The sequence below is a fragment of the Sceloporus occidentalis genome, unplaced genomic scaffold, assembly GCF_023333645.1.
Source record: "Sceloporus occidentalis isolate IW3139 unplaced genomic scaffold, rSceOcc1.0.p SCAF_2, whole genome shotgun sequence".
Taxonomy (NCBI): domain Eukaryota; kingdom Metazoa; phylum Chordata; class Lepidosauria; order Squamata; family Phrynosomatidae; genus Sceloporus; species Sceloporus occidentalis.
In genome coordinates this window covers 147,556,052-147,580,134 of record NW_028316982.1, presented here as the reverse complement: position 1 = coordinate 147,580,134, position 24,083 = coordinate 147,556,052, and the positions used below count along the sequence as shown (strand labels likewise).

General features: G+C 42.5%; 2 protein-coding genes across 5 annotated transcripts in view; one reads left to right on the top strand and one right to left on the bottom strand.

The window, feature by feature from the left end:
* CLDN10 (claudin 10) overlaps nt 1–21,639 on the top strand; it is a 32,020-nt gene extending 10,381 nt beyond the window's left edge. The window contains exons 2-5 of the mRNA XM_089511172.1: nt 13,177–13,338; nt 13,502–13,583; nt 15,646–15,753; nt 21,320–21,639. Coding sequence (XP_089367298.1) covers nt 13,177–13,338; nt 13,502–13,583; nt 15,646–15,753; nt 21,320–21,446 — 479 coding nt within the window. The 3' untranslated portion in view covers nt 21,447–21,639. The remainder of the gene's footprint in view (nt 1–13,176; nt 13,339–13,501; nt 13,584–15,645; nt 15,754–21,319) is intronic.
* Nucleotides 21,640–23,574: 1,935 nt separating this feature from the next.
* The window catches only part of DZIP1 (DAZ interacting zinc finger protein 1), a 34,719-nt gene continuing 34,210 nt past the window's right edge, over nt 23,575–24,083 (bottom strand). For 2 of the 4 annotated variants that reach the window (XM_089511164.1, XM_089511165.1), the window contains exon 18: nt 23,575–23,855. In XM_089511164.1, the coding sequence (XP_089367290.1) occupies nt 23,782–23,855 (74 nt within the window). In that variant the 3' untranslated portion in view covers nt 23,575–23,781. The remainder of the gene's footprint in view (nt 23,856–24,083) is intronic. The other 2 variants (XM_089511166.1, XM_089511167.1) reach the window with 1 other exon arrangement.

Below are 24,083 nucleotides of genomic sequence, written 5' to 3'. Positions count from 1 at the left end.
AACAAAGGCGTTGAACAATTTACCTGTGGCTTTATAATGATTCCACTTTTGGATATCTTTAATTCTGGTTGATTTTTATATTAAACAGCTCTAGAAGCATGATGGATGAGCTACCAAATTTAAAGAAATAACACTTTTAAAGAAAAAAAATCAAATCCTAGGATGTTGTTTGACCTATACTATGTAATTAACACATTTCAGCCAATTCAGTTCACTATTCTGCCTGCGTTCTTTGTGCAAACAACTGCCTCTAAGTTTATTGTTGCTATGCATCATATCTGTTATCTATTGCAACTTACTGAAAGTGTCATTGGAAGGATAAAGCGTGATAACCTGTGAGTTCTTTACAGGAAATGTGAGGTGATAAAAGATGCTTCCCAGCCCCACCTCCTTCTCTTTACCCTTTCTGAACTATGGTGGTATTGTGTTTATGCTGGGTGTGATTGCTGAGAAACCGAATCACCACCTCTGGAGCCAAAGTGAGAGTGGGGTTTCGAGGTTGGAGGTGTTGTTAAAGAATTCATTTCTGCCCTTTGGCTGCCAAAGATTGGGAAAATAATACCACTGAAACATAATCTCCAGGTTCATGGGTTGCATTCCTGACCTTAGGGTCTTTCTAGAAATCTTGTATCTCTTTGTTATCCTTATGTATAGGAAGCAGTCTTTTGTAGTCTTTCCTCAAGTTCTGCAGTCCTTTATTTGCACATAGACTAACAGTTGAGTGTGAACCACTGTAGTGTTAGTAGAGTCTTCTGACAGTAATTTGTCAAATGCAATGTCAAAGGTGGCTGGACATGGTCGGCTAATTATTATTCTACCAGTCTGCGCGACTCTATGCCAGTTTAGCAAACTGTTGTTGTGGTGATGGTGGTGGTGTGCCTTAAGGTCGTTTCTGACTTATGATGACCCTAAGGCAAGCCTACCACAAGGTTTTCTTGGCAAGATTTGTTCAGAAGGGGTTTTGCCAGTGCTTCCCTCTGAGGCTGAGAGAATCTGACTTGCCTATGGTCACTCAGTGGGTTTCCATGGCCAAGTGGAGAGTTCGAACCCAGTCTCCAGGCTCATAGTCCATAGTCTCCTTAGCAAACTGAAATATGTGCCTCACATTTTGCACAATTGTGTGTTCAGCTTTTAGTGCTTTCTTGTTGCTGGTTACCTCATGTTTTAAAAAATTAGTTATTACTGTGCAACATGCAGTTTTTAAATTTAAAAAGGTCTATAAATTTATAAAATACATTTTTAAACGTTTCTTTCTCGGTCTTGTACCGAAAATTTGGAGTATGCTACAGAAAAGGGTGGGGGATATTAAATGTGTGACAATAGACCTCATGGCCATGCTGGAGGAGTTGGGAAAAAGTTCATGGATGTAATGGCAATCTTGGGTTTACTGTTGCCTTCAAAAGAACTCAATATTGAGGCATTTCTTCGAGAGACCAATTTCTTTAAATATTGGAAGATGTCTCAGTGCAGGAATGATCTTTACGTGGATTACAATAAACTTCTCACTGGGTGCTGACATTTAGGACATCTGGTCATCACTTCCCCTTCCCTGGCACCATCCTTGTGGCATTAAGAGGCAGAATTTCAACATGCACTTTTTCTCTATATGGAGAAATGGAAGGAAACATATTTGAGCAAGTTAGCTAAAATATGTGGGTGTTTGGGGGAAAGCACAGTAATTCCACACAAATGACTGAACCCAAATTGGGGCTAGGCAAGGATGCTCATGGTAAAAGAGTAGGGGTGACTACAGGTCTTATGACATGCCATAGTATCATTCTCTTTCTCCTATTCCACCTAATGTAGCAGATGCCAAGGCACAAGGAGGGTGTGTAGTCTGCAGTTTGCCAACATTTACAGCCAAGGGGAAGGGAGTGGAATGGGTGGTGTTGGCTTTTGATCACTCGGCAGAAAGGGTGGCTTAGATAACTGAGATGCTTTGTCTGGCAGTGCTGGGGAGGAGAATAAAGTCCTTTGCCCTAGGGCAGGATTTTGGATATCAAGTGGCAAGACGTTGAGATGGTGATGAGTGGAGGGAGAGCCTGTGGCTATCCACGAGGAGAAGCGAATGCTGCCTGTTGGGGATGGTGGTGTTCAAGGCATCTTGGTAGGCACATTGATGCCCTGTGGCATCTAGAGGTATTTTAGAAGCTAACTACTGGCATTATTGGCTCCTTTCCCTATCAGAACTGGTGGGTTTAGATGCAGCAGGGCAGGTGTGGCTGCCCAGACTACTGCTGTGGGAATGGACCATTTCATCTCACTTATGTTTGATATCCCTAGATCCAGTGTGGGACATAGAGGAAGCAAAAGCAGAACAGGGCCCCTTTCACAGTTACATTGAAGTCACAGTTTTGAGAAATATTCTGCTGGAGCAAAGAAATCTGCATATGCTAATCACCTCTCCTTCATACAGATAGAATCATAGAGTTGGACGAAACTACAAGGGCCATCCAGTCCAACCCCCTGCCATGCAGGCACTCACAATCATGATATTAAAGCAGATGTGGGGAATGTGTGTGCCCAGGTAACTGCAACTCCCATCAGACCTGGAAACAAAATGAAAGGCAGGGGTCATGGGATTTGTGGTCCAGCATCACCTGGGGGGGGCACATGTATCCCATCCCTACATTAAAACCAACAATTTAGCCTGCTATAGAGGCATCCAGTTCCAGGCCTGCTGCCTTCCCAACTTTGGACTATTACATAGCTTTAAGCAGCACAAGCAACCTGCTCTCCAGTATGCAACACATCATGACAATTGTTGCTTTGCTCTGCATTTCTTATCTTATATGGGGTCACTATGCCTTTCCTGCTTTCCAGTCGTCTTTTGACACACTTAAAGGCTAATCTCCCCCCCCCCCCAAATTTTTGCATTTGCCTGATCATACCTAAGTTCAAGGAGCTGGACTGGAATGGCCATCATGCTAATTATTATCCTACCAGTCTGTGTGAATCTGTGCCAGTTTAGCAAACTGATTATGCCTTGATCTTTCTCCTCCTCTCTACTTTCCACCAAAGGCATGTGATACCCTTTGATGAAATGGCAGCCATGCTGATTTTAGCAGATGCTAGTGGTTTCGGTTGGGGTGAATGTTTACCCTTTTGCCTAGGAGATCTGGCCATAAATTAAACTTGAGAGGACCTCTGGGTAAATACCTTTATGCTTCAGCACTCTTAATGTGTTAATTAGCTACTAACAGTGCCAATAAATTGGGCCTGTCAGAAAAATAATGGCTTTCTGGGCTAGTTTTGATGTACAGGTGTACCTAAAGAATGCAGCCCAGAAAGAAGCTGCAGCGGAAAAGAACAGAAAACTGTAAAGTAAATGCCTACATTTCATAATATTAACTGAGGTCTGCATAGCTTGTGACTTTGTTTCACTTCAAGAGTCGTGTTGGGTGGTCTACCAAGGACTTCACATGCTTCATATCTTTGCTGTCTATCCGGAACAATAAATTTGGTCACACACCTACTCAAATTCAGGGTAATCTGATTAGCTGGATTGAGCGTACTATTAAAAGTTGACTGAAGGCTACTGATATGCTTAAAGACCAGTTGAAGTTCTGATTACAAGTATATCTCAGTTAATGAAGTGGATGTGTTTCTCAGTCTTGCTCTGTCTTTGCATACTGTGTAGGCAGAGTAGAGGGGCCATGGATGTTGCGACTAGGACAGGAAGGGGACAATGAAAGCCACCCCTGCTCAGTTAATTGAGTGCAAACTACTTTTGCACTTTGAACTCAGTTTACAGCAAGTGAAGTAAGCATACACTTGGAGGGTATGCAAGTTAAATTAGCATTGCCACCCATGTGTAGATGGAATATGGGCAGAAATAAGTAGATGATACTTTCTCTATATGTACAAGGCTGCTTCAACTTTTGTTTTTTGTGCAGCTGTGAAAGGCACAGAGATCCTGTGCATGATCAGAGGGAATTCTTCAAATGATAATGTAATGATTACTTCCAAAATTCAGCCAACTTTTAGACTTCCAATGTGTTCACTGGCCTTGCTCCTGTACTCTTTCTTTGTCAGCATTGCCTTTTTTTTTTTTTTTTTTTGTAATTTTTATAGCATGAATTTGTGTAGGAACTGCCATGCTTTATTAATAGGAATGCTACTCACTTGAATTAAGGTGGACTAGTTGACTTGTGTGTGTTTTTGTGCCTCTTCAAAGCTTAACTGAGGCCTGTTACAGACTGCCAAAATAAAGCTGCTTCGGGTCTCTTTGGAGGTATGCTATTTAAATGATGCATGGGTCCTAAGAGTCCGGAGGTTGCACCAAAGCCGCACTCCAGTCCTAAGCACTGGAGTGCGGCTTTGGTGCAGCTTCCGGATTCTTAGGGTGCATGCATAATTTAAACAGCATACCTCCAAAGAGACCCGAAGCAGCTTTATTTTGGCAGTCTGTAACAGACCTGAGTTTGATTTTAACTGGATGCAGTCCACATTTTGCATGCAGATAAACTTGCTGACATCTTTGTTGCATTCCGCTTATTTACAACCAGTAAGGTGAAACCCATGAAGAAACCTTGAAATTGCAGGGCACATGAGGTCACAAGGAATAATCTTGCACTTTGGCAATTGCTAATCTTCATAAGATTGCCTTGCTCTTTCCTAAAATAGAACTGGAGAAATATTTACCTTACCCTCTTAAAGGGCTCAACATCTTCAGCAGTCACTCTCTAAACCTATTTTAAATTTGTTCATAGTCATCTAAGCTGTACTTGAAATGTACAAACAACACAGTGGATGTGGCTTGCAATTCTGAGTCTGAGGCATTATACTAGGTCCAAGAGGATCGACAACTTGCCTACAGCGACTGGATGTCCCTTCATATAACATGATATACCTTACAAGGCTACTATATTAGTTCTTAATGACCACTGATGAAGACGTTCAGTCGAAACGCATTTGGTCTCTATTTTGTATTTCCCAACTGTAATAGGCGCGCTGTGTTATCACTTTTAATTTGTTCTCTGTTGTGTACTTCCCAACTATATGGGCATACTGTGCTATCTCTTTTTATTCCATATTGAGAGGCACAGAGGAATTTATCTGCCGGTGCACTGGTATTTTGTGTGCTTGACCTTTTTATGGGATTTGAAGTTCCCAAGCCTAGTACTGATTGGCAATATCAGCCTTGTGTCTGTTAGGGCGTGGCTCACAGGCCAGAACAAGCCTTTTTGTGCTTAGGATAGCTTTGTAATTTTTTTATCATCATCTTTTTAGCATTCCATTGCAACATATTGTTTTAATAAAATTGCTGTGTACTTACCATTTTTATCCCCCCTAAACTTTTTGTCCACTCACTTTCAGTTTAGGGTATCACCTCCCAGTTTTTCCTTCAAGGACCTTACAGTCAAAAAAAACTCAGAGGAGGTGCAACAGAGAAAGGAGCAGAAAAGTGAGGCAAGGAGTAATTGGGAAAGGAACGCACCATTTTTTCCGTTATTAATACCTAGACTTGTTTACAATACAGCACAGGGACTTGTAGATTTAAATTCCCTCTCACCATGTAAATGATTAGTAACTCCGGCTTCTCCAGCCTGATCTTTGCCTTGCTCCCCTGCTTGCAGTGCTGCATGCTTGCTGTCTTGCATATATACTGGAAGAACAGAACTGAAAAAGGCACTACCTGCTTTGTACTAAATCTAATTGATGGCCTCAGCTAGACAAGACCCATTGAATCAATGGCATTTACAGAAGTGGTGACTTATTCAGGAATGGATTCAGTGGGTTTGCTCTAATTGCCACTAGCAATTAGATTTAGGACCTCATCTTCTGGGAAACTGGAAGCTGTGTACTAATTTCCTACCTTGCTGCCTGCCAGGACTTCTCTGGAGTCACAGTTTGCATTGTGCTGCCACTAGGCTTTCTTTCAGGCCCTGTCTGTGTCTCTCTGTGTGTTTGTGTCTGTTTAAATATCTGAAAACACACAGCCACAGAAATGGCAAAGTAAAGCCGTAAACTGGGTTCAGAAACTGTCACCCCCAGATGTTGTTTGACTGTCCTTTCAGTCAACTCCAGCCATCATAGCTAATGGCAAAGAATGATGAGAAGTATACTCTAGCAACATCAGAGCCAGAGATTTCCCACTGCTAGAGAAAGGAGTTCTTATCCATTTCCCCTTCCATTGCTTTGCAGCAAATATGTCATAGACATTACTTTTTACCACACTAAGGAAAAGCTATAGAGATATCACTTGAGTATGTGCATTAATTCTAACTCACTTCAATTTGAAGTGGTTCCTGCAGTCATTGAATAATCAGTCAGTGCTTGGATAAAAGCTGACTAAAGCGCGGTACAGACCACCTGAAAATGGCAGTCTGCAGGCACTTGTTTTAACTCTGGAGGGATGCAGCAGCCGCCAAACAATGCAACATCCCTCTGGAGTAAAAACCCAGTTCTTCCGGGTTCTTTTTGCAGCACCTGGCTTATGTTGTGAGTGTGCCACTGGCACACCGCAATGTAACTAAGTGATGTGCAGTGATGTGTGGATGCTGTGCGTCCCTTATGTAAAGATGGCGGCCCCCGTGTGGACGGGATGCCACTATTAGGCTGCTGCCCACACGTAGTAGGGCTCGGGACCTACTATCGCCACCAGGACACTGCTTCCTGGCAGTGTGTACCAAGCCTAACTGCTACTATTGCTGTCTTTTTAAAAGATCCTTCCTGAGTAGCCCAGCTTTAAAAATATGTGTTTCTGCCTTAGATGATGGCAGGGAAGTGTCTTGGAAAGCAATAATGGGACCATTGGCAAATTTCAGCAAGAGTGTCCAAACTGAAATCCAGAAAAGGTCTTATCACAATAGGGCTGTGAAAGGAGAAGCAGAAGCAGCCATAGTTAACCTTGGGCCCATTCCCACAGAAGGAATAACCCGCATCCTGACTCTGGTCTGCCCTGCTATTTTAATAGATTCCAAAAGGCCCTGTGTTCCCACTATGAAAATGGGGCCTCTTTCGAATTGATTCTTTGGGAGGGTGCGCTTGTCGTTCCCATTGGAGCTGGGGAAGACAAGCGGCCCTCCACTGGATCCTTTCTCTCCCTTTCTCTCTTCTTCCCCTCCCCTCCCCTCTCCTTTCTTCATTCCTTCCTCCCTTTCTTCCTTCATTCCTTCCCCATCCCACCCTCCTCCTCCTTCTTCTCCCATCCTACCTAGGAAGAAAGAAAGGAAAGAAGGAAGGGAGGGGAGGGGAGGGGAGGGAAAGAAGAGAGAAAGAGAGAGAAGTGCCGGCAACAGAAGAAAGGGAGCAGGGAAAAGGAGAAGAATCGATTCCAATCTGACGTTCCCACATGTTGGACGTGAGTTGGAATCGATTCTTACCAAAAGGAGACTGCTATCAAAATACCCCGGCTTTTTTGTGTTTAACCCGTTTTTTCCCCACTGGAATTGATCAGATGACGATCTGAATTGATTTTCAGTGGGAACGAGGACCTTTTAACTCGATTTTGGATTCGAGGCTTTAGGTAGTGGGAATGGGCCCCAAGTCTCCTAAGTTAAATTACAACAGTTTCCGTTTCTCCCTTCTCACTCCTACTGTGTGTATCCTGCTCTTCTACCCCTGCATAGACTTGCTACCTCAAGCAGGCAGGACAGACAAAAAGGCCAAAGGAGGAAGGGGTGTCAGCTGAAGCTATTTTGTTTGCTCAGTGCACCTTTAGGTAATCACACTTCAGTCCCATTTCATGGGGTTCCTGAACTAAAATAAGCAAATCTCTGTTCTGTCCACTATAAACATGAACATATAAGCAGCTGAGGACACCTGCCTCTTTCCGGAAAAGTACGAGCAAGGTATCATTTGAAATCTTTCCACACAATCATGACACAGCATCTATGTTAAAATTTAGCCCCCTAAAAATTGCCCTTTTCATTTCAAAAGCATCTCATCATGTGTGGGCATAGTGATTTGGATGACTCTGCAAGAAAGATTAAAGTTCATGGTGAAGTTCTGTGCAAACAGATGATCAGATGCAATAATTGTGGATGATCCCTTTGTTATGACAAAGTTTCTTTGCGTCATTCTGCAGGTATCAACAATGATGACATCAGCTGGAGATAGGCAGGGCAATCAGACAGAGAAGAGATGGTGTGTCAAGAGACTCTTTGCTATTTATGGGTATTTACATAAAATTGATTTTTATTGCGTTATTTAGGAGAAATGGTTTGTACAGATTTCTAGCTAAGCTTCAAAGTAGGATACTAAGCAAACAAAAGTTCCTGAAGTTACCACCTTTTATCAAGATGCTTGTTAGTATGAAGCAATAGCATGCTGTGCTACGAAAGACAGGAATGAAGGAATTGCCCACTAATGTATAAATCTGGCACATGTTGCAAGGTCAAGACCTGGACTTGATGAGCATTCCCTTTGGATTTTATTTAATGGCCAAGGATGCCTGCTGGGAGAAGCAAAGAGAGAGGAAGAGGAAATTATGAGTTTTAAAAGTTAGTTGGTTATTATGGTGAGAATCTAAGTCAGAGTCCCAAATTTACAAATTAGAGAAACTAGCAGTGTCTTTCTGGGAAAAGATAATTTTATGACTACAGCTTCCAGATCCTCCTAACCAGCAAAGAATTGTTAAAATTGAATTTCAAAAAGTAATTGGAGTTGCACGGAAGTTTAAACAGTCTTCTTACAACCCAGCACCCTCCAAATAGTTTGGACCATACCTCCTTTCAGTCCCTTCCAGCACAGCCAGTGGTGAAGGATGAGTGGCAGTTCTAGTTGGAAACACCTTAAAGCCACTGAGATCTGGAAGTGTGATAAGGGGTCAGTCTACATGATGAAAATTCAATTCAATACAATACAATTCAAACACATTCCTATTTTGGGGCATGGAGAAGTCCTTAAAGGTAAAGGTAAAGGTTTCCGTTTTGACAAGGTGGTCAAGCCGTATCTGACTGTTATTAAGCCAACGAGACAGCATTGTTAAAGACAACTCTGTGATCATATGGCCAGCATGACTGCACAGAATGCTGTTACCTTCTCACCGAAGTGGTGCCTATTTGTCTACTTGCATTTGTATACTTTCGAACTGCTAGATTGGGAGAAGCTGGGACTAGTGATGGGAGTTCACTCTGTCATGTGGCACCTGGGCCTCAAACTGCCAACCTGCCAATCTTGCAGTCTTAACCATGAAGCCACCAGGTGTCCTTACATTCTGAATATTAAGAGCTATCACATCTTTTGCCATAGTATATGGAAGGGTGTGCATTATTGAACATGTTGACATCTGATTATTTGCATGGCAGCACATTTTGGTAGAGGGCGGATGGATGAGCGTTTCTTTACCCCACTTCCAAAGGCACTGGCTATTTAAATAACTGAAGAATGGGGAAGAAAAATGCAAATAGTTTTTCCAGCTCTGTATCTCCCCCCTCCTCCTCTCCCCTAGTTGTCAGATCTTTCTGCCCTTATTAAACCTGCTGATACATTGCTTTGCCTGAGCAGCAAGGAGAAATAAATGTTCTCTCAAATTATGACTAGGTGGAGAAGCGCAACAACTGTCCTCCCATCCCACCTGCCCTGCTGGCTTGTGGCTCAGAAGGTATCTTGGGGGGGCCTTCCCAGTGGCCATTGTTTCCTCTCCTCTTGCCCACCACTTGGAAGAAAGGAGAGCTAATTATATTAAAACTTTAAGCCTGCCTTGTTCATCAGGATCTCAAGTGGGGAGGAGAAGAGACAGAGAGAAAACACCAATAAAGGCTTTACATATTTTTTTGGTCTGAGACAAAAGCTCAGGAACACTCAGGAAGAACACAAGGCAGTTCAGGGCAATTGCCACGTAGTCCAGATCTGGTTCAGACCACTTTTCCTGGAGGGCTCCTTTGGCATGTAATTTCTTTGTGTGAGTTGGATGCAAACATGAGTAGAGTAGCCAATTGTGCTGCAGAGATACAGGACAGGATTCAGATTGGGTTGTGTGCAACTAGTCAAAATGGCTTTCCCAACTCCCTGCTTCCAACGGCTACTCCAGTCCCCTGAAATGCTACATGGAGGGTTAGGAGGCCCTGGTGAATAGTGTGAGCGGGTGACCATTCCCTAAACTGGGCAAAGGTAATTTTCCATGGGCAGAGCCCTTCCATTCATGAAAAAGAGCTCCTGGATCCAACCTGGTTCCTGTTAGGAGATTGTAAATATATTGCAAGCTTGAGTTCTTCCTTCTCTTCCGCTTGTGCCGTCATGGCACAGGTCCAGGCTATTTGGCAAACCATATCTCCCTATATGAGCCAGCCCAGGCCCTTCTCTCCATTCCTAGGGATGCCATATCCCACCTGCAAGTGGGACAGTCACGTTTTTGGTGGTTCCGGCCCGGTCCCGGCCCAGTTACCGCCAATTCACAGTTTTGGCTACCTCCTCCTCCGCCTCCGCGCGCTTACCCTCTGCGCGCTCCGGCGGCAGCCACCCACCTCCTCCTCCTCCATCTCCTCCTTCTCTGCGCGGCTGCGTGGCCGCACAGCCCACCTACCTCCCTCCTGGAGCATGCTGCCCGGCCCCACCGGCGCTTCCACTTTGTGCCCTCTTCTATGGGCAGCCCTGCACGCTCTTGCGTGGCTGTGCGCAGGGCTGAGCAGGAGCTCTTCCTCTTCAGAGGAAGAGCTCCTGCCTGGCCAATGGCTGGACAGCCTGCCCAGGCCCCTGCTGCAGGAGCCTGTGACTGCTAGTAGGGGGCGGGGTTGTTCCAGCTCCACTCTCCCCCATTGGCCAGCCAGCCTCAAGAGGAGGAGCTTCTCCTCTTTCGTCCCTCCCGCGGGCTCAAGTCTGGAGCCACGGAGCAAGGAGAGAGGCCATAGGCCTCTCTCTGGTGGCGGGTGGGTGGGTTGGGGCTCTTGGTGGCTACTGCCATGCCTTTGGCGTGGCAGCAGCCATGGAGCAAGGAGAGAGGCCATAGGGATGGGGTGAGGGGCTTTCTTTCACCTCCTCCTCCTTCTTCCTTCTCTTCTTCTTCTTCTTCCTACTCTTCTTCTTCCTCCTCCTCCTCTTCTTCCTTCTCCTCTTCTTTTTCCTCTTCCTCCTCCTCTTCTTCCTTCTTCTCCTCTTCCGCCTCCTCCTCCTCCTCTTCTTCCTCTTCCTTCTCCTCTTCTTCCTCCTTCTCCTTTTCCTCTTCCTTCCCTTCCTCATCCTTCTCCTCTTCTTCCTCTTCCTCCTCTTCTTCTTCCTCCTCCTCCTCCTCTTTTTTATCTTCTTTTTCCTATCCTTCTCCTTTCTCCTCCTTTTCTTCTTTCTCCTTCTCCTTCATTTTTCTTCTTCCCCTTCTTCCTCCTCTGCTGCTGCTGTTGTTGTTGTGTGTGCCTTCAGCTCCTTTCCAACTTATCGTGACCCTAAGCAGTTTCCTTGGCAAGTTTCTTCAGGGAGGGTTGCCTTTACCTTCCCCTGAGAGGCTGAGAGAGTGTGACTTGCTGCCCAAAATCACCCAGTGCACTTCCATGGCCGAGCTGTGATTTGAATCCTGGTCTCACATTTTCCTAGTCCAATACTCAGGCCACTACACAATGGTGTTTATCACACTATGCTCTTAAAGAGGTACTATTCCAGTGTGACTCCTCTAGCTGCCTCCTGTTGCATGCTGGGATTGGCAGTTTTAAGGAGGGGTATTTAGAATTCTCAGGCAGAGAAGTTCAGCTCCTTAAAACTGCCAATCCCAGCATGCAACAGGAGGCTGCTAGAGGAGTCACACTGGAATAGTAGCTCTTTAAGAGCATAGTGTGATAAACATCAATGCTAGACCCTCCACTGCACTTAAAGGTACAGTACTCAGTTATTTATTTATTATTTGTTGTTGTGTGTCTTCAAGTTGTTTTCCCCTTATGGAGACCCTAAAGCAAACCTATCCTGGGGTTTGCTTGGCAAGGTTTGTTCAGAGGAGTTTTGCCATGGCTTTCCGCAGAGGAGGCTGAGAGAGTGTGACTTGCTTGAGGTCACCCAATAGGCAGGGAAATGAACCCTGGTCTCCAGAGTCCTAGTCCTCCACACAAAGCTACAGCCCAAACTTCTATCCAGGACCAGGAAGAATGTCAAAATGTCCTCCATTGTGAGCATGCGTAAGAAGCATGCATTTATATTAATGCTTTTTGAATTTATTAATGTTTTGTTTTTTAGTTGTTCGTGTCCTCCATTTCCAAAATATGTCCTACATTTGGGGGGGGGCAAATTTTGCCCTACATTTGTCCTACATTTTTTAACATTTGTCCTGGTTTGGAGGTAGACAGTTATGGCAACCCTATCCATCCCACCACCATCACAAGTACAGTTGGTGGGGGCACGAGAGAGGGCCTTTTCGGTGGCTTCCCCTAGACTCTGGAACTCCCTTCCCAGGGAAACCAGAATAGCCCCTTCCTTGATGGCCTTCCACTGACAGGTGAAGACCTTCCTCTTCAGACAGGCTTTCAAAACAGAAAGCTTTTAAAGAATGGCCTGGGGTGCTTCATGGATTTTAGTACTGAATTTGTTTTAATTATTGTAGTAATTTAATTCTATTTTAATATACTAACTTTGTATGTTATTGACTGTGTGGTGTTTTTTTATTTTGTAAGCCTCCCCGAGTCCCAGCCTTGGGAGAAGGGCAGGATATAAATAAATATAACAAATAATGGAAGAATTGGCTGACAGATGTATTGCCATGTACCATTGTTAAGAGGATGTAGATGTAGAGCCGAACTGTGGTTAAGATTGTCAAGGGATACAGCTAACAACAGGAACATATTATCTGAGAGACTATATTCTTCATTAAATATACAGCTTGGAGAGGTGTTTTGTTTTGTTTTGTTTTGTCATAGTGATCATGCTGGCTGGGATATTTTGGGAACTGTAGCCCTCCAAAAAAGGGTACTTTCCCAAATTCTGCTTATAATAGTCAACGAGGGATAGAACAAATCTAGGATATCTGGAGAGACCCTCCTAGGATTCCCATGTACCCATGAGGTCCATTTTGAAGTCATTCAAAGTAGGGCATTTCTCTTCCTATTATTAGATCTGCTGTTCTGCAAAAAAGGGGTGCATGTTGTATGCATACTTATTAATATTCTTAAATATTCACATAACTTACAAGGAGGGAGTGAGAATTTGCATTGGAGAGCCTGGGAATATTTAACTTTTAACATATTGTACCTATAGTGAAAACCCTTGGAAGGGCAAAAAGACATACTAATGTTGTGTTTTCTGTTGCATTTTCAGGTTACATCCAAGCCTGCAGAGGACTTATGATTGCTGCTGTCTGCCTTGGATTTTTTGGATCTGTGTTTGCACTAATTGGGATGAAGTGCACAAAAGTTGGAGGCTCAGACCAGACGAAAGCTAAAATTGCTTGTTTAGCAGGGCTGATTTTCATACTTTGCGGTAAGTATAAACCTATACATTCAGAGTAGTTCACATTTCTCCCCATTCTATCAAACTGATGGTAGAACTGCTATTGACGTTATGGGTCTGTAGGAACAAGTTTACATGTACAGTACTGTGATAGTTCCATTTACTGAAATATTCTCCCTCTGATGAACTTTAGGGCTGAGTGCATTGACTGGTTGCTCCCTGTATGCAAACCGAATCACATCTGAATTCTTTGATCCTACGTTTGTTGCACAAAAGTAAGTACTGTCGGAAAACTATATGTGTTCCAAAGAAGTGTTGAGCTTCACCATTACTAAAACTACAAATCATGCCATGGAAAACACCATTTTAAATCAGATTTTTTTTTCCCCAAATTGCAGCCAAAATTCAGTGGAAAGCTGCTAAATGCCACTGGAAATGGGCAAATTACTTGCTTTAAATTGATCTTTCTAGTTTTGCCACCCAAATTTGGCAGTGTGATTTTTCATTAAATTTCAGTAGCCAGGAGGGCAAGGGGGGCACATGCAGTCAAGGTTTGTATGTTACGCCTATCCTACAGCAACTGAAGTTTTCCTGCTGAATATGTGGCTACTTTATTTAATCACAATAAGTAAAATAATCACAACAGCAGTAATTTCCTTCAGTATTCAGTAACCTTTGGATGGGTGTATGTTAAGCCAAATAAACTTCAGTTTACACATCCCCTGTTGAGTGTTAAGCAGAAGTATTGAAAAATAATCCCCTTGCATCTGCAAACAATGATATCTGCAGCAAAATAAATTAACAAACAGGAAAATTAGAAGAATTTCAGCTATTAATTCAAACTAATTATTAGTTTTTTAAATGCCTAGATACCAACCCTGTTACTATCTCTCCACTTGCCTTCATTAAAGTCTAAAACAGTCATAACTAGTCATCAAAATGCATACAGGATCAGACTGTTCAGTATATCCTGTCACCTGGGTAGTGATGGAAACTGAGAACCAGGACAGAAATGAACTGATTACACTAATAGGTGCTCAGCAAACATCAGAATTACACAAAGAGCAAGAGATTAACTCCAGTTTAGTGCTGAGCACTTGTTGTGGCCTTCCTTGTAAACATACCTTTTATAAGATCTTGCAGAAGTTACTGTTTGGACTACAACTCCCAGAATCCTGAGACAACATAGCTACTTGCCATGCTAGCCTGCTGATTCTGAGAACTGTAGTCCAAAAAAGTAATACGCAAGTTCTTATTGTGAAAGGAATGCAGCTGTAAGTGCCTTGTTCTTCAAAATTAGAACAAAAATCAAATCTGCCATTTACCTGTCTGGTGTCAAGCTTAGTAGGGACTTCCTATTTTGGCATGGTTAAGCTGTGACTGGAAGCAAATCCAGTTCAAATCAGTGAACATGCTTCTGTGCAGTGGTGTCACTAATGTTGGCGTCACCTGGTGTCTCACTCCCCTCTCATGTCACCCCATACCAAATTCTTAGTTATGTTTTTGTATACATGTTGCTCATAAATCATTTTATTCCTGTATATCACCTAATGTAATGGCAACAGTTGTGACATAAACAATTAGCAAAATTAAAATTGTACCTTAAATTAAAATATCATAAGCCTAAATATATTTACATTTACATATCCATGTGATTTAAAGTAAAAAATTGTTGAGAAAGTGATAATTTGGTAAGATGTGACATTCTTAAAGAAAATTTTAAAAGAGTTTTAAGAAATTAAAACTTGAGGCCTCTCCTTTTACCACCCACCGAGATGTGCTCCACTTATGCCTTATCTTCTGCTAAGCTCCAGGGTTTTAAAGGGACATGTGTGAATCCCACAATCCATTTCTGCCAAAAGACATATTTGGGAAGCAGTGATGTCACCCCTCCATAGAGTATCATCCGGTGGTGTCTGTGCCTTCCGCATCCCCTAGTGGCACCCTTGTTTTTATGTCAGTGTTAGTTGGGTGCCAGGGTCCTATAACAGCCTTTTGCAAGGTGTCCTTCAGATGTGTTAGACTGCAACTCCCAGTTATCCCAGGTAGCATGGCCAAGCCCTGAGCTCAGAAAGACTGCCGTAGAACAGATAACCAATACTGAATGGGAAATGGGCAATATTAAGGAGAAGAGTAGAAGTTTGATTACTTTGTTGTACTCTCTTTCATGGGCACAGCTTCTGCAAAATTATTTTGTGAAAAATATGTTAATAAGCTCAGTAGCTTTGTTTATCTTTGTCACACACACACCGACACACCCGCACTCAGTATGAAATAATTGAAACCTCTTTGCAGATTAAAGTCTTTACTAAGCATGAATGTATCACTTTCCTGCAGGTATGAATTAGGAGCAGCTTTGTTCATTGGATGGGCTGGAGCATCACTTTGCATAATTGGTGGCAGTATATTTTGCTTCTCAATTGCTGAAAACAATAAAACTCCAAGGTACAGAACACACCAGCTTTATTGAAATTAATACATTAGCATATTTCTAATTATTAAATGTGCAAGAAGATAAGCTATGCAGATCCAGTCTGCATATCTTTCAAGAACAACTTTACAGGTAGTGTTTGGGAATGATGGGCTGAAGGAATAAAAAAGGGGGTGGTAAAGATTTTAACCCCCTCCCTTTTTAGGAAAAACCCTTGTTTGATATAGCTTGTCTCTGCAAGGTTTTAGCATAGTGTTAGAAGCCATATGGTTGAAGGTGATAGCAAAGTCTTCAACTGCATCCTGTTGATGCCTTAATGTTTTCTGCCTCATGTAGGCTAGGGTCTTAAGCAATAATTTGATGATTTCATTGAATTTTTGAGGCATTAGGTTTGTCAGAATGAAGTACAAACAACCACTTACCTTTACCTTCAGCAAGACCAGTGCAGCATAAAAGTTTTTGCCCCCGTATCTCCTGTCTTTTCCTCTCCAAGATCTGTTGCTTACTCTCCTCCTCCTCCTCCTCCTCCTCCTCCTCCTCTACTATTACCACCTCTTGTATCAGGTGGGACAACCACAAAATAAGAGAGGAGAATGATGAACAATGGGGCCTGGGAAGGAACAAGGTAGAAGATGTTGTAGCAACACGTTTCTCTGCAACATTGCTGCTGTTGAAAGTAAAGTTGACCTCTCTGGGTAGTAGTGAGATGGACTGCAAAGAAATTGCCTGTTGAAAAAAATGCCTTGTAAAATAGTACATTACCTGTTTTTGAGTATTGATGAGTATTAATGAGTTTGTTTTCCTATTAACTTGTCCTTTCCCCTACGAAGTTAGGGAAGATTGCATTAACCAATCACTCCTATGTAGGATTCAAAGGAGAACTTGTTTTTGTCTGCATATGCCTGAACAGACGCTTATTAGAAATTAAAGCTGAGATATAAAGAGTTGCTCACAACAATCTTTTACTAATCACAGTAGAGGGGTTGTCTACACAGGTGAAAAAAATAGTACTCACTCCGTTTCCAGTTCTGTAGGAATACATGACGTATGCCCTGTTTCACAGTGAAATTGCTTCTTTTATGCATTACTATGGATGTTAAAACCCCACTTTTTACTCTGTTTTTAGGGGGAAATGGGTTTTTTTACATATGTGTCAGGATTGGGGTGGTATTTGGTGGGTGGGCGGGCAGGACTAGTCTGGCAAGTTTGGTATGTGTCGTCATTTTCTTAAGGTCCAGGGCATAGTAATCAAAGCATAGCAGGGCTTCTGAAATGGAGGCAAATTTAGTATTTTATGAACTTTTTTTACATGCAGTCATCCATCCATATTTGCAGGGGTTGGAGCACCCAGATGTGTGTATGCTCCCTCAATCATTCACTTACTCGGGTCAGGGAGAGGAACAGAGAGGAGCAATCCAATCTTCCATTTGCTCCAATACACCATGAGAAGTAAAGTTTCCCATTTCCTTTGCTATGATTGCTGGCAATGGAGTGCTTCACCCGAGTTGCTGCTGTCCCCTCCTCAGCGGAGGCCAGCCATGAGATCAGTGGGGATGGTGGTAATGGACTGGGCTAACTTTTCACCATTGCTTGACTTTGAAGCAACTTGGTCAATGGTGCTTTGTTGAGGAAAGGGCGGCAGCTGGGGTGAAGTGCTCCATTGCTGGCAATCACAGTGAAGGAGGTGCATAGCTTCCATTGTGTATGTGTGCAAGTGTGTGCATAACAGGAGACATTAAAAACACATTTTAAAAAAAATCAACAGATAGTGGGGGGGAGGAGACATTTAAACTTCCCTCCCTTACTCATAATCGCTCACTGGGATGCAAAGGGGGGGGGGGAAGAGGATTGGGTGGGTAGCATGCAAGTTGGTAAGACTGACAAGTAACAATAAGTCTATTGGTTTTTGGCATGCTGGTAAGAAAGAAAAGTGCATCCCTTTTGTACCAATTTGAATTTGGGCACGCGGCCGTCAGTACTACTTGAGTGTGGTTTATTTCAAGTAGGTGTGGCACTAACATGGTTACTGCACACCAGGAAAATGCAAGGTGAAGCTGATTTTTTAAAAAAATCCATGTAGACAACCCCTCAGATCCATTTTTCAGTAAAAAAATACTTAGGTTTGCATTTTTAGGCTTAAAAAGAGCTTGGTTAAGGACACTGATGACCAGTATTCTCTTTCAGCCACATTTGGCAGCTGATGCTCTTAAACATGTAAAATCTAAGTGATTTCTCCTGACCCAACTCCTCCAAATGAATGGAAATGTCAGTCACTCATTCCAGTCACCAGCAGAATGGATCTCCTTTTCCCCCATGCAATAGCTTTGGGGGGGGGGGGGGTTACAATAATGGCAAAATGTCCCAGTTGTAAATAGCAATAGCAATAGCAGCTCTATTTATATACCGCTTCATACCATCTAAGGCACTCTCTAAGCGGTTTACAACTGTAAGCTAATTGCCCCCAACAAGCTGGGTAAATCAATAGTGATCATGAATAGATTTATTCATTGGCAAGGAAACATTATGATAGGTTCACCTTACGGTCGCCAAAAGTCAAAAATGACTCAAGGCACACAACAACAGCAACAAATTGTTTCATATTCACAATCACTACTTAATTGAGACACTATTGACGTAATCATAAGCCACTCTCACGTGCTGCATGGGAAGGAGATGAATATTTCCATCAGGTTTGGGAATTGATAAGAGAAGACTGGCTGAAATTTTCAACTTCAGGTCTCTTAAGCCATAGCTCTTTGCTGCATGTTGTATTCCTGTAATCCTAACCACTTGAAACTCTCCTCAGAGATCCTGATCTCTGCTGCTTGATATCCTGGAGGGATTTCAATTTTGCATAGAAATAAGATGTGTGGGGATTATTTTCCTTGCATGCTCTATGCGGTGGCAGTATGAAGGGATAAAGGGGGAAGGCCATGGATCACTCAACTTTCTCAGGGTATAAGGGGGAATTCTACTTTCTTTTTATTCGAGGAGAACTATGAGCTACAGTTAGGGAAGAATCCTTGAGCTCATGAGTTCTTTGGGTTCTGGTTACCCCAAATATGTAAAATCTAAGACATTAAGTAGGGGGACAGAGGATGTATATGGAGTGACATGAGGTGATTGTTGAAGACAACTTGAATTCTTTTGAATAAAAAAAGGTGCAAGGTCTTTCTAAGTGAGAAATAAAACCTCTGGGAGCCTCTGACATGCACTGAAAGTAGGATGGTGACTTTTCACTGCCCAATCCTGCTTATCTTACTCTGATATTGAAAAATAAAGCAAGCAAGATCTTTTCTGGCATGACATGCAAGCAGTATTTACCGCCTGCTCCATTTCTTATTGATTGCAATTAAAAGTAAAATTATATGAGAACCATAGCTGTTCTATAGACCTAACTACATTAAGACAAGAAATCAGTAATCATTAGACAATAGGTCTCTCTCCCTTGGTTGGGCGATTGACCCTTGACTTTCTAGCTTTCGGTGGACTGGCTGTTTGACCTAAGCTTTGTGTTTTGGTAACCTTAGGGCAACTTGAATGCCCTACTCTATGACATTCAGCCATGGGAATGCTCTCCCATGCTTTTCCCAGGTGTCCAGTCACAATGGAATTCAGATTTTCCCCCTCAGTAGTTGTGTCTGCCTTGCAGGTAGATGCATGTGCATATTCCTTCAGCATTTTATGGTTTTAGTTAGGGAGCAGCATTCCTATGTGCCTGAAAATGTGCTTAGACTAAGGATATAAAGAATAGTCATCCTTGAGAAGATTTCATTGCCCCGTCCCAAAAAATTATCAACTGAGCACTTGTCACCATTGAACAGGCGCAAAAAGACTTGTATTTTGTAAAAAGTACTCCCCCCAAAAAAACTCCACCCAAAAATTAAACCCAAAAATGTATTTTGCACAAAAATGTCCCCCCTCCAAAAAAAAAATCCATGAATTTTTCAGATGAAATTATTGGAAAATGTCCCATGGCCAAGTTCCTGCAGCAAGAGACATATCTTAAGGTTCCACTGAGGCAGAACTACAATATGCTTCCTCCTCACCTCCCAAGGATTCACATCTTAGCTGCTATAGCCCCAGCTCTGCAGCCATTTGATAGCTTGTGGGAAATGGGGTGTATCAGAAAAGCGTCCGGCTATGGCCAAGTACTTCTCCAATGCCCACTTCTCTCCATTGATCACTGAATGGCTGTGAAGGGAAAGGGAGCTCCTGTGGCTAAAACATCATCTGGAGCATTTTGGACCTCACAGTGACCAAAAAAGTAGCAGTAAGTCCAGTGTATGCCATCATCATTAAAGAGAATCTAGCAAAAAAATAAAAATAAAAATTCCTAATTTCACTTAGTGCAGAGAAATTTTTTGTTGTCATGTGCAAGGAACCCCCACCACCACCACCACCACACACATACACCAATTTATGTCCCTAGTTTTAATCCTCACTCTCTGCTTCTGGTCATGGTGAAATTTAACCCTGGCTCTGGCAGAATATACTTTCTGCTAAACTATTGCTCCAAACACTTGGCTAGCTATGGCCCTCAAGATGTTTTCAGCCTACAGATCTCAGCAGCTCTAGCCAACACAGCCAACGTACGGGTCCAAAACATCTGGAGGGCCACAGTTGCCCACCCTTACCTTTAAAAACATGGGCATTTGATTATAGCTATTTCAACTCAGCAGAAGAACCACACATAAAATTCCACATAAGAGTAAATAATTGCCCAGGTTTTATTTTTTCATATTGTTTCTTCATTCTTGTGTACAGTGGGCCCTTGGTGTTGTCCCCTCTTGGTCTTAGATTTATACAAGGTTAGTGGAACCAAGCTGAGGTATAGTAAAAACTGATCAACAACTATCCAATTCAGAAAGGCTCAGTTCCACTTTCTTGGAATTGAACTCTTATAGCACAATCCTAAGGTTTATTCATGGATATGTTCTGTGGAACTCTGCTGTCCATCTCCCAGGCAAATGTTTATAGGATTGCAGACTAAGTGTTATTACTTAGAAGTCCCACTTAGTGGGACTTCTTAGACCTAACAGATGTATAGGATTAGCATAGTGTCGTGGTTTGAGCACTGGAACTATGACTTTGGAGGCCAGGGTTCGAATCTCAACTCAGTCATGTAAACCCACTGGGCAACCTTGGGTTGCTTCAGAAGGTGGCAATGGCAAACCCTCTCGGAAGCAACTTGCCAAGAAAACCCCATTAAGTTCACCTTAGGGTCACCATATGTAGGAAATGACTCGAAGATACACAACAACGACAAAGGATTAAACCATCTGCATTCTTATACCTGTCTAGTTATAAGTCTCACTGAATCCAATTGTGCTTAATTTTAGATAAGATTTAGTACTACAGCCTTATAGCACAATCATATACAGGGCTACTCAGAGATAAATCAACAGGTAGTGGTTCAAGGGTTGTTGTCAGTCTAGTATGTTCTAAGTATAAACTGTCCAGTAAAAATCTCATTTCAGCTATGAAATTGCAAGGTGTCAGTTCTACAGGAAAAATGTAACTTTTTCTGTTAATGTCTGCTTGCATTTGGAGAATGAACTGCAATTTTTCACTTTTCAGGATGGGCTATGCATACAACAGAGCTGATTCTGTGGTGTCTACTCGAACAAAGGCCTGGAATACTTCACCAGATTTTAGAACAACCAAAGCCCCTCCAAAGCACTTCGACAAAAATGCTTACGTGTAGTTGGAAGGTTCTAAAACTCAGTGTGTGTTTTAAAAATCATGTTTGTTCTTTCACATAATGATTTTTAGAAAGGTACTGGCGTCACCAGGAACCACAAAAAAGAATATTTTATAAATGAACCGTTGTCTTACTTGATGTAAATTTTCCTCATGCCTTGTTTTAAGATTTATACTGATGTTTTACATAAATTATATCTGTAAATCATTTATTTGTGCTTGCTGTAAATAGTGAGTTTACAAATAAACTCACATTATATTGGTTTTGAGTTATGGCGACAAGTTTCTGCAGACTGAAATAATGAAAAGCTTTCAGGTGGATACCAGGATTATTGTAGGTCTGCCTTTCATATCTTGGAACCAATTGTAAACATACATTCTTTAAAAGACTGAATCAAGTATTCTGAAACACAATCCCAGTAGCTTACCATGAAACAACAACAAATTATGTTCCAAAACAACAAATTATGGTTCCTAAAGCTTTTCATCCTACAGCCTGAAACCCATCCACGAATGTAATTTTAGGATTCTGTCACACAAAGCTAATACACTGATCTTCAAACATCCTCAGAGGCAAATATTAAAATCTGCAAACCATTGCTGAGGATTTATAAAGAAGCATGTATGGAAGTGGTGATCATGAGGCATTCAACTGGTTATCATGGGACTGCCCTGGAGAAATTTAGCTAGCTTCCTCTGAGAATGATCCTGCTCCCAATCATTTCAAATTTTGCTTCGGATGAAATTCCTGAGCCATACCTTCACTTATAGTATGCAATTAGTTTTAAATGCTTCCAGGCATTGAAAAGAAAATGGGAAATGGTACTTCTGTGACATTTGCTCACCAGTCCCTCTCAGCGCATTCCTCTCCCCAAAGTAAATGGTGGCAGAGGAAGAGAACAGTAAACTTGTATTCAGTGCCTTAAAGTGTTTGAGCTCTGAATCCACAGAAAGACTCTGACACTCCTGGGTGCCACATTTGGTTAGCAACAAAAGCTGCAGACATAATGAATTTGTTCTTCTTGTTACAAGATGCAAACGATGGTAATAGGCTAAATTCACCCATCACAAAACCTCGGCGGACTGGATGTAATTAGGGGCTGTTACCACTCTCTCTGACACCACTGGATTCCCAGCTGAAGTACTAGAGAGAACTTTTTCACCCATAGCTTGTGCCAATAAACAAGCTTCCCTCCATCATCTTCCCTGCATGGGGAGGGGATGGAAATGGTCAATGGTACTTCCAAAAACCCCGGAGGAGCTGCCTGATACAGCTATGTTTCAGTTCCCTGCCCTCTGCCCCATGAGGGGAGTAATCGGCTCTTAGCCAGAGCTCTCAGGAGCTTCTAGAAGCCCCAGCTCAGGGGCAGCTGGATTGCTCTCCCTACCCTTTCCCTATGCTGCAGCCGGGCAAGGAGTTTCTATTATTTCCAATGTCTCCTCGGAGAGAGCAGGGACTCCTCATTTTCCATGTGGCAGTGGGAGCAAAAGAGTCTCCGTTGGGCTAGGTTTATGGTCAGTGGAAATAATGCACACAAATAGTGTCACTACAAATTGCAAAATGTCTACAAAATCCATGCTAACATTATATCCCAAATAGGAATCCAGCAAGGATGCCCTCCTAACAAGCCAACTTTTCTTTTTGCTAGTGAGGGCCATCGGTATCCTACAGAATTGTGTGCTCAAAAGTGGAGGCAGTTTTTCCTAACCTCTGCAATTTTCTGTGTGTGTGTGAAGGAAAAAAGTAACATCTGAAAGAAAATCATTTGTTTAATAAGTTCTCACCTTGTGAAGTTGAATACAGTGGAACCTCGCCATACGTGGGGGATCCGTTCCGGATCCTGCCGCGTATGGCGATTTCCGCCTATGCTTGAGCCCCATTGTAAACAATGGGGTTCGTGCGCGGCGGCGCAGGTGCGTGCGAGGCACAACGGGCACACGCGCCCATTCAATTGAATGGGACACACCGCCCCTTCCACCCCGCGCACGCGCCGCGGCTTGAACACATATGCTCAAGGCCGCGTATGGCGAGCGCGTGTATGGCGAGGTTCCACTGTATAAGGCTTTTTGAAAAAAGAAAATACTGGTAGATTTCTTACAATTATTTAAAATAACTGAGTCAGTTAATACTGTTTATTAATAATGTCTTCCCTGAAAGTGGAGAATGATGTAGAAGCATGTAAACAGTCCTGTATTAAATCAAAGGGAAATCAAAGACACCAGAGTTTTGTAAACAAAAGTTCCTTGTTAAAGACACAAGAAAAAAATGAACAGAAATCAGATTTCTGTAGAAAAAAACCCTCCTCAAGGACCTCCTCAAAAACCTCCAAAGACAAGAATCAGATATCTGAAGAATCGCTCCAGTCTGTCACAGTGACTAAGCTGCTTTTTGTTGTATCTGCATCTTGAAGGCCTATTTAAAAAGAAGATAGAAAATTACTTTTAAACAATAGACATTCCAGTCCTTCCCCGTCTGCAACTTGTGTCCATTTGCTACCATTCTTAGATTCAGAATGTTTTTCCTAACGTTGAGGCTAAAAACATTCTTTCGGAAAAAATTCTAATCGCCTTTAACCAAGGCAGGCCAACATAGGATCAAGCAATGCAATGCAATGCAGTGGGTCTACAAGGCACAAGAAAT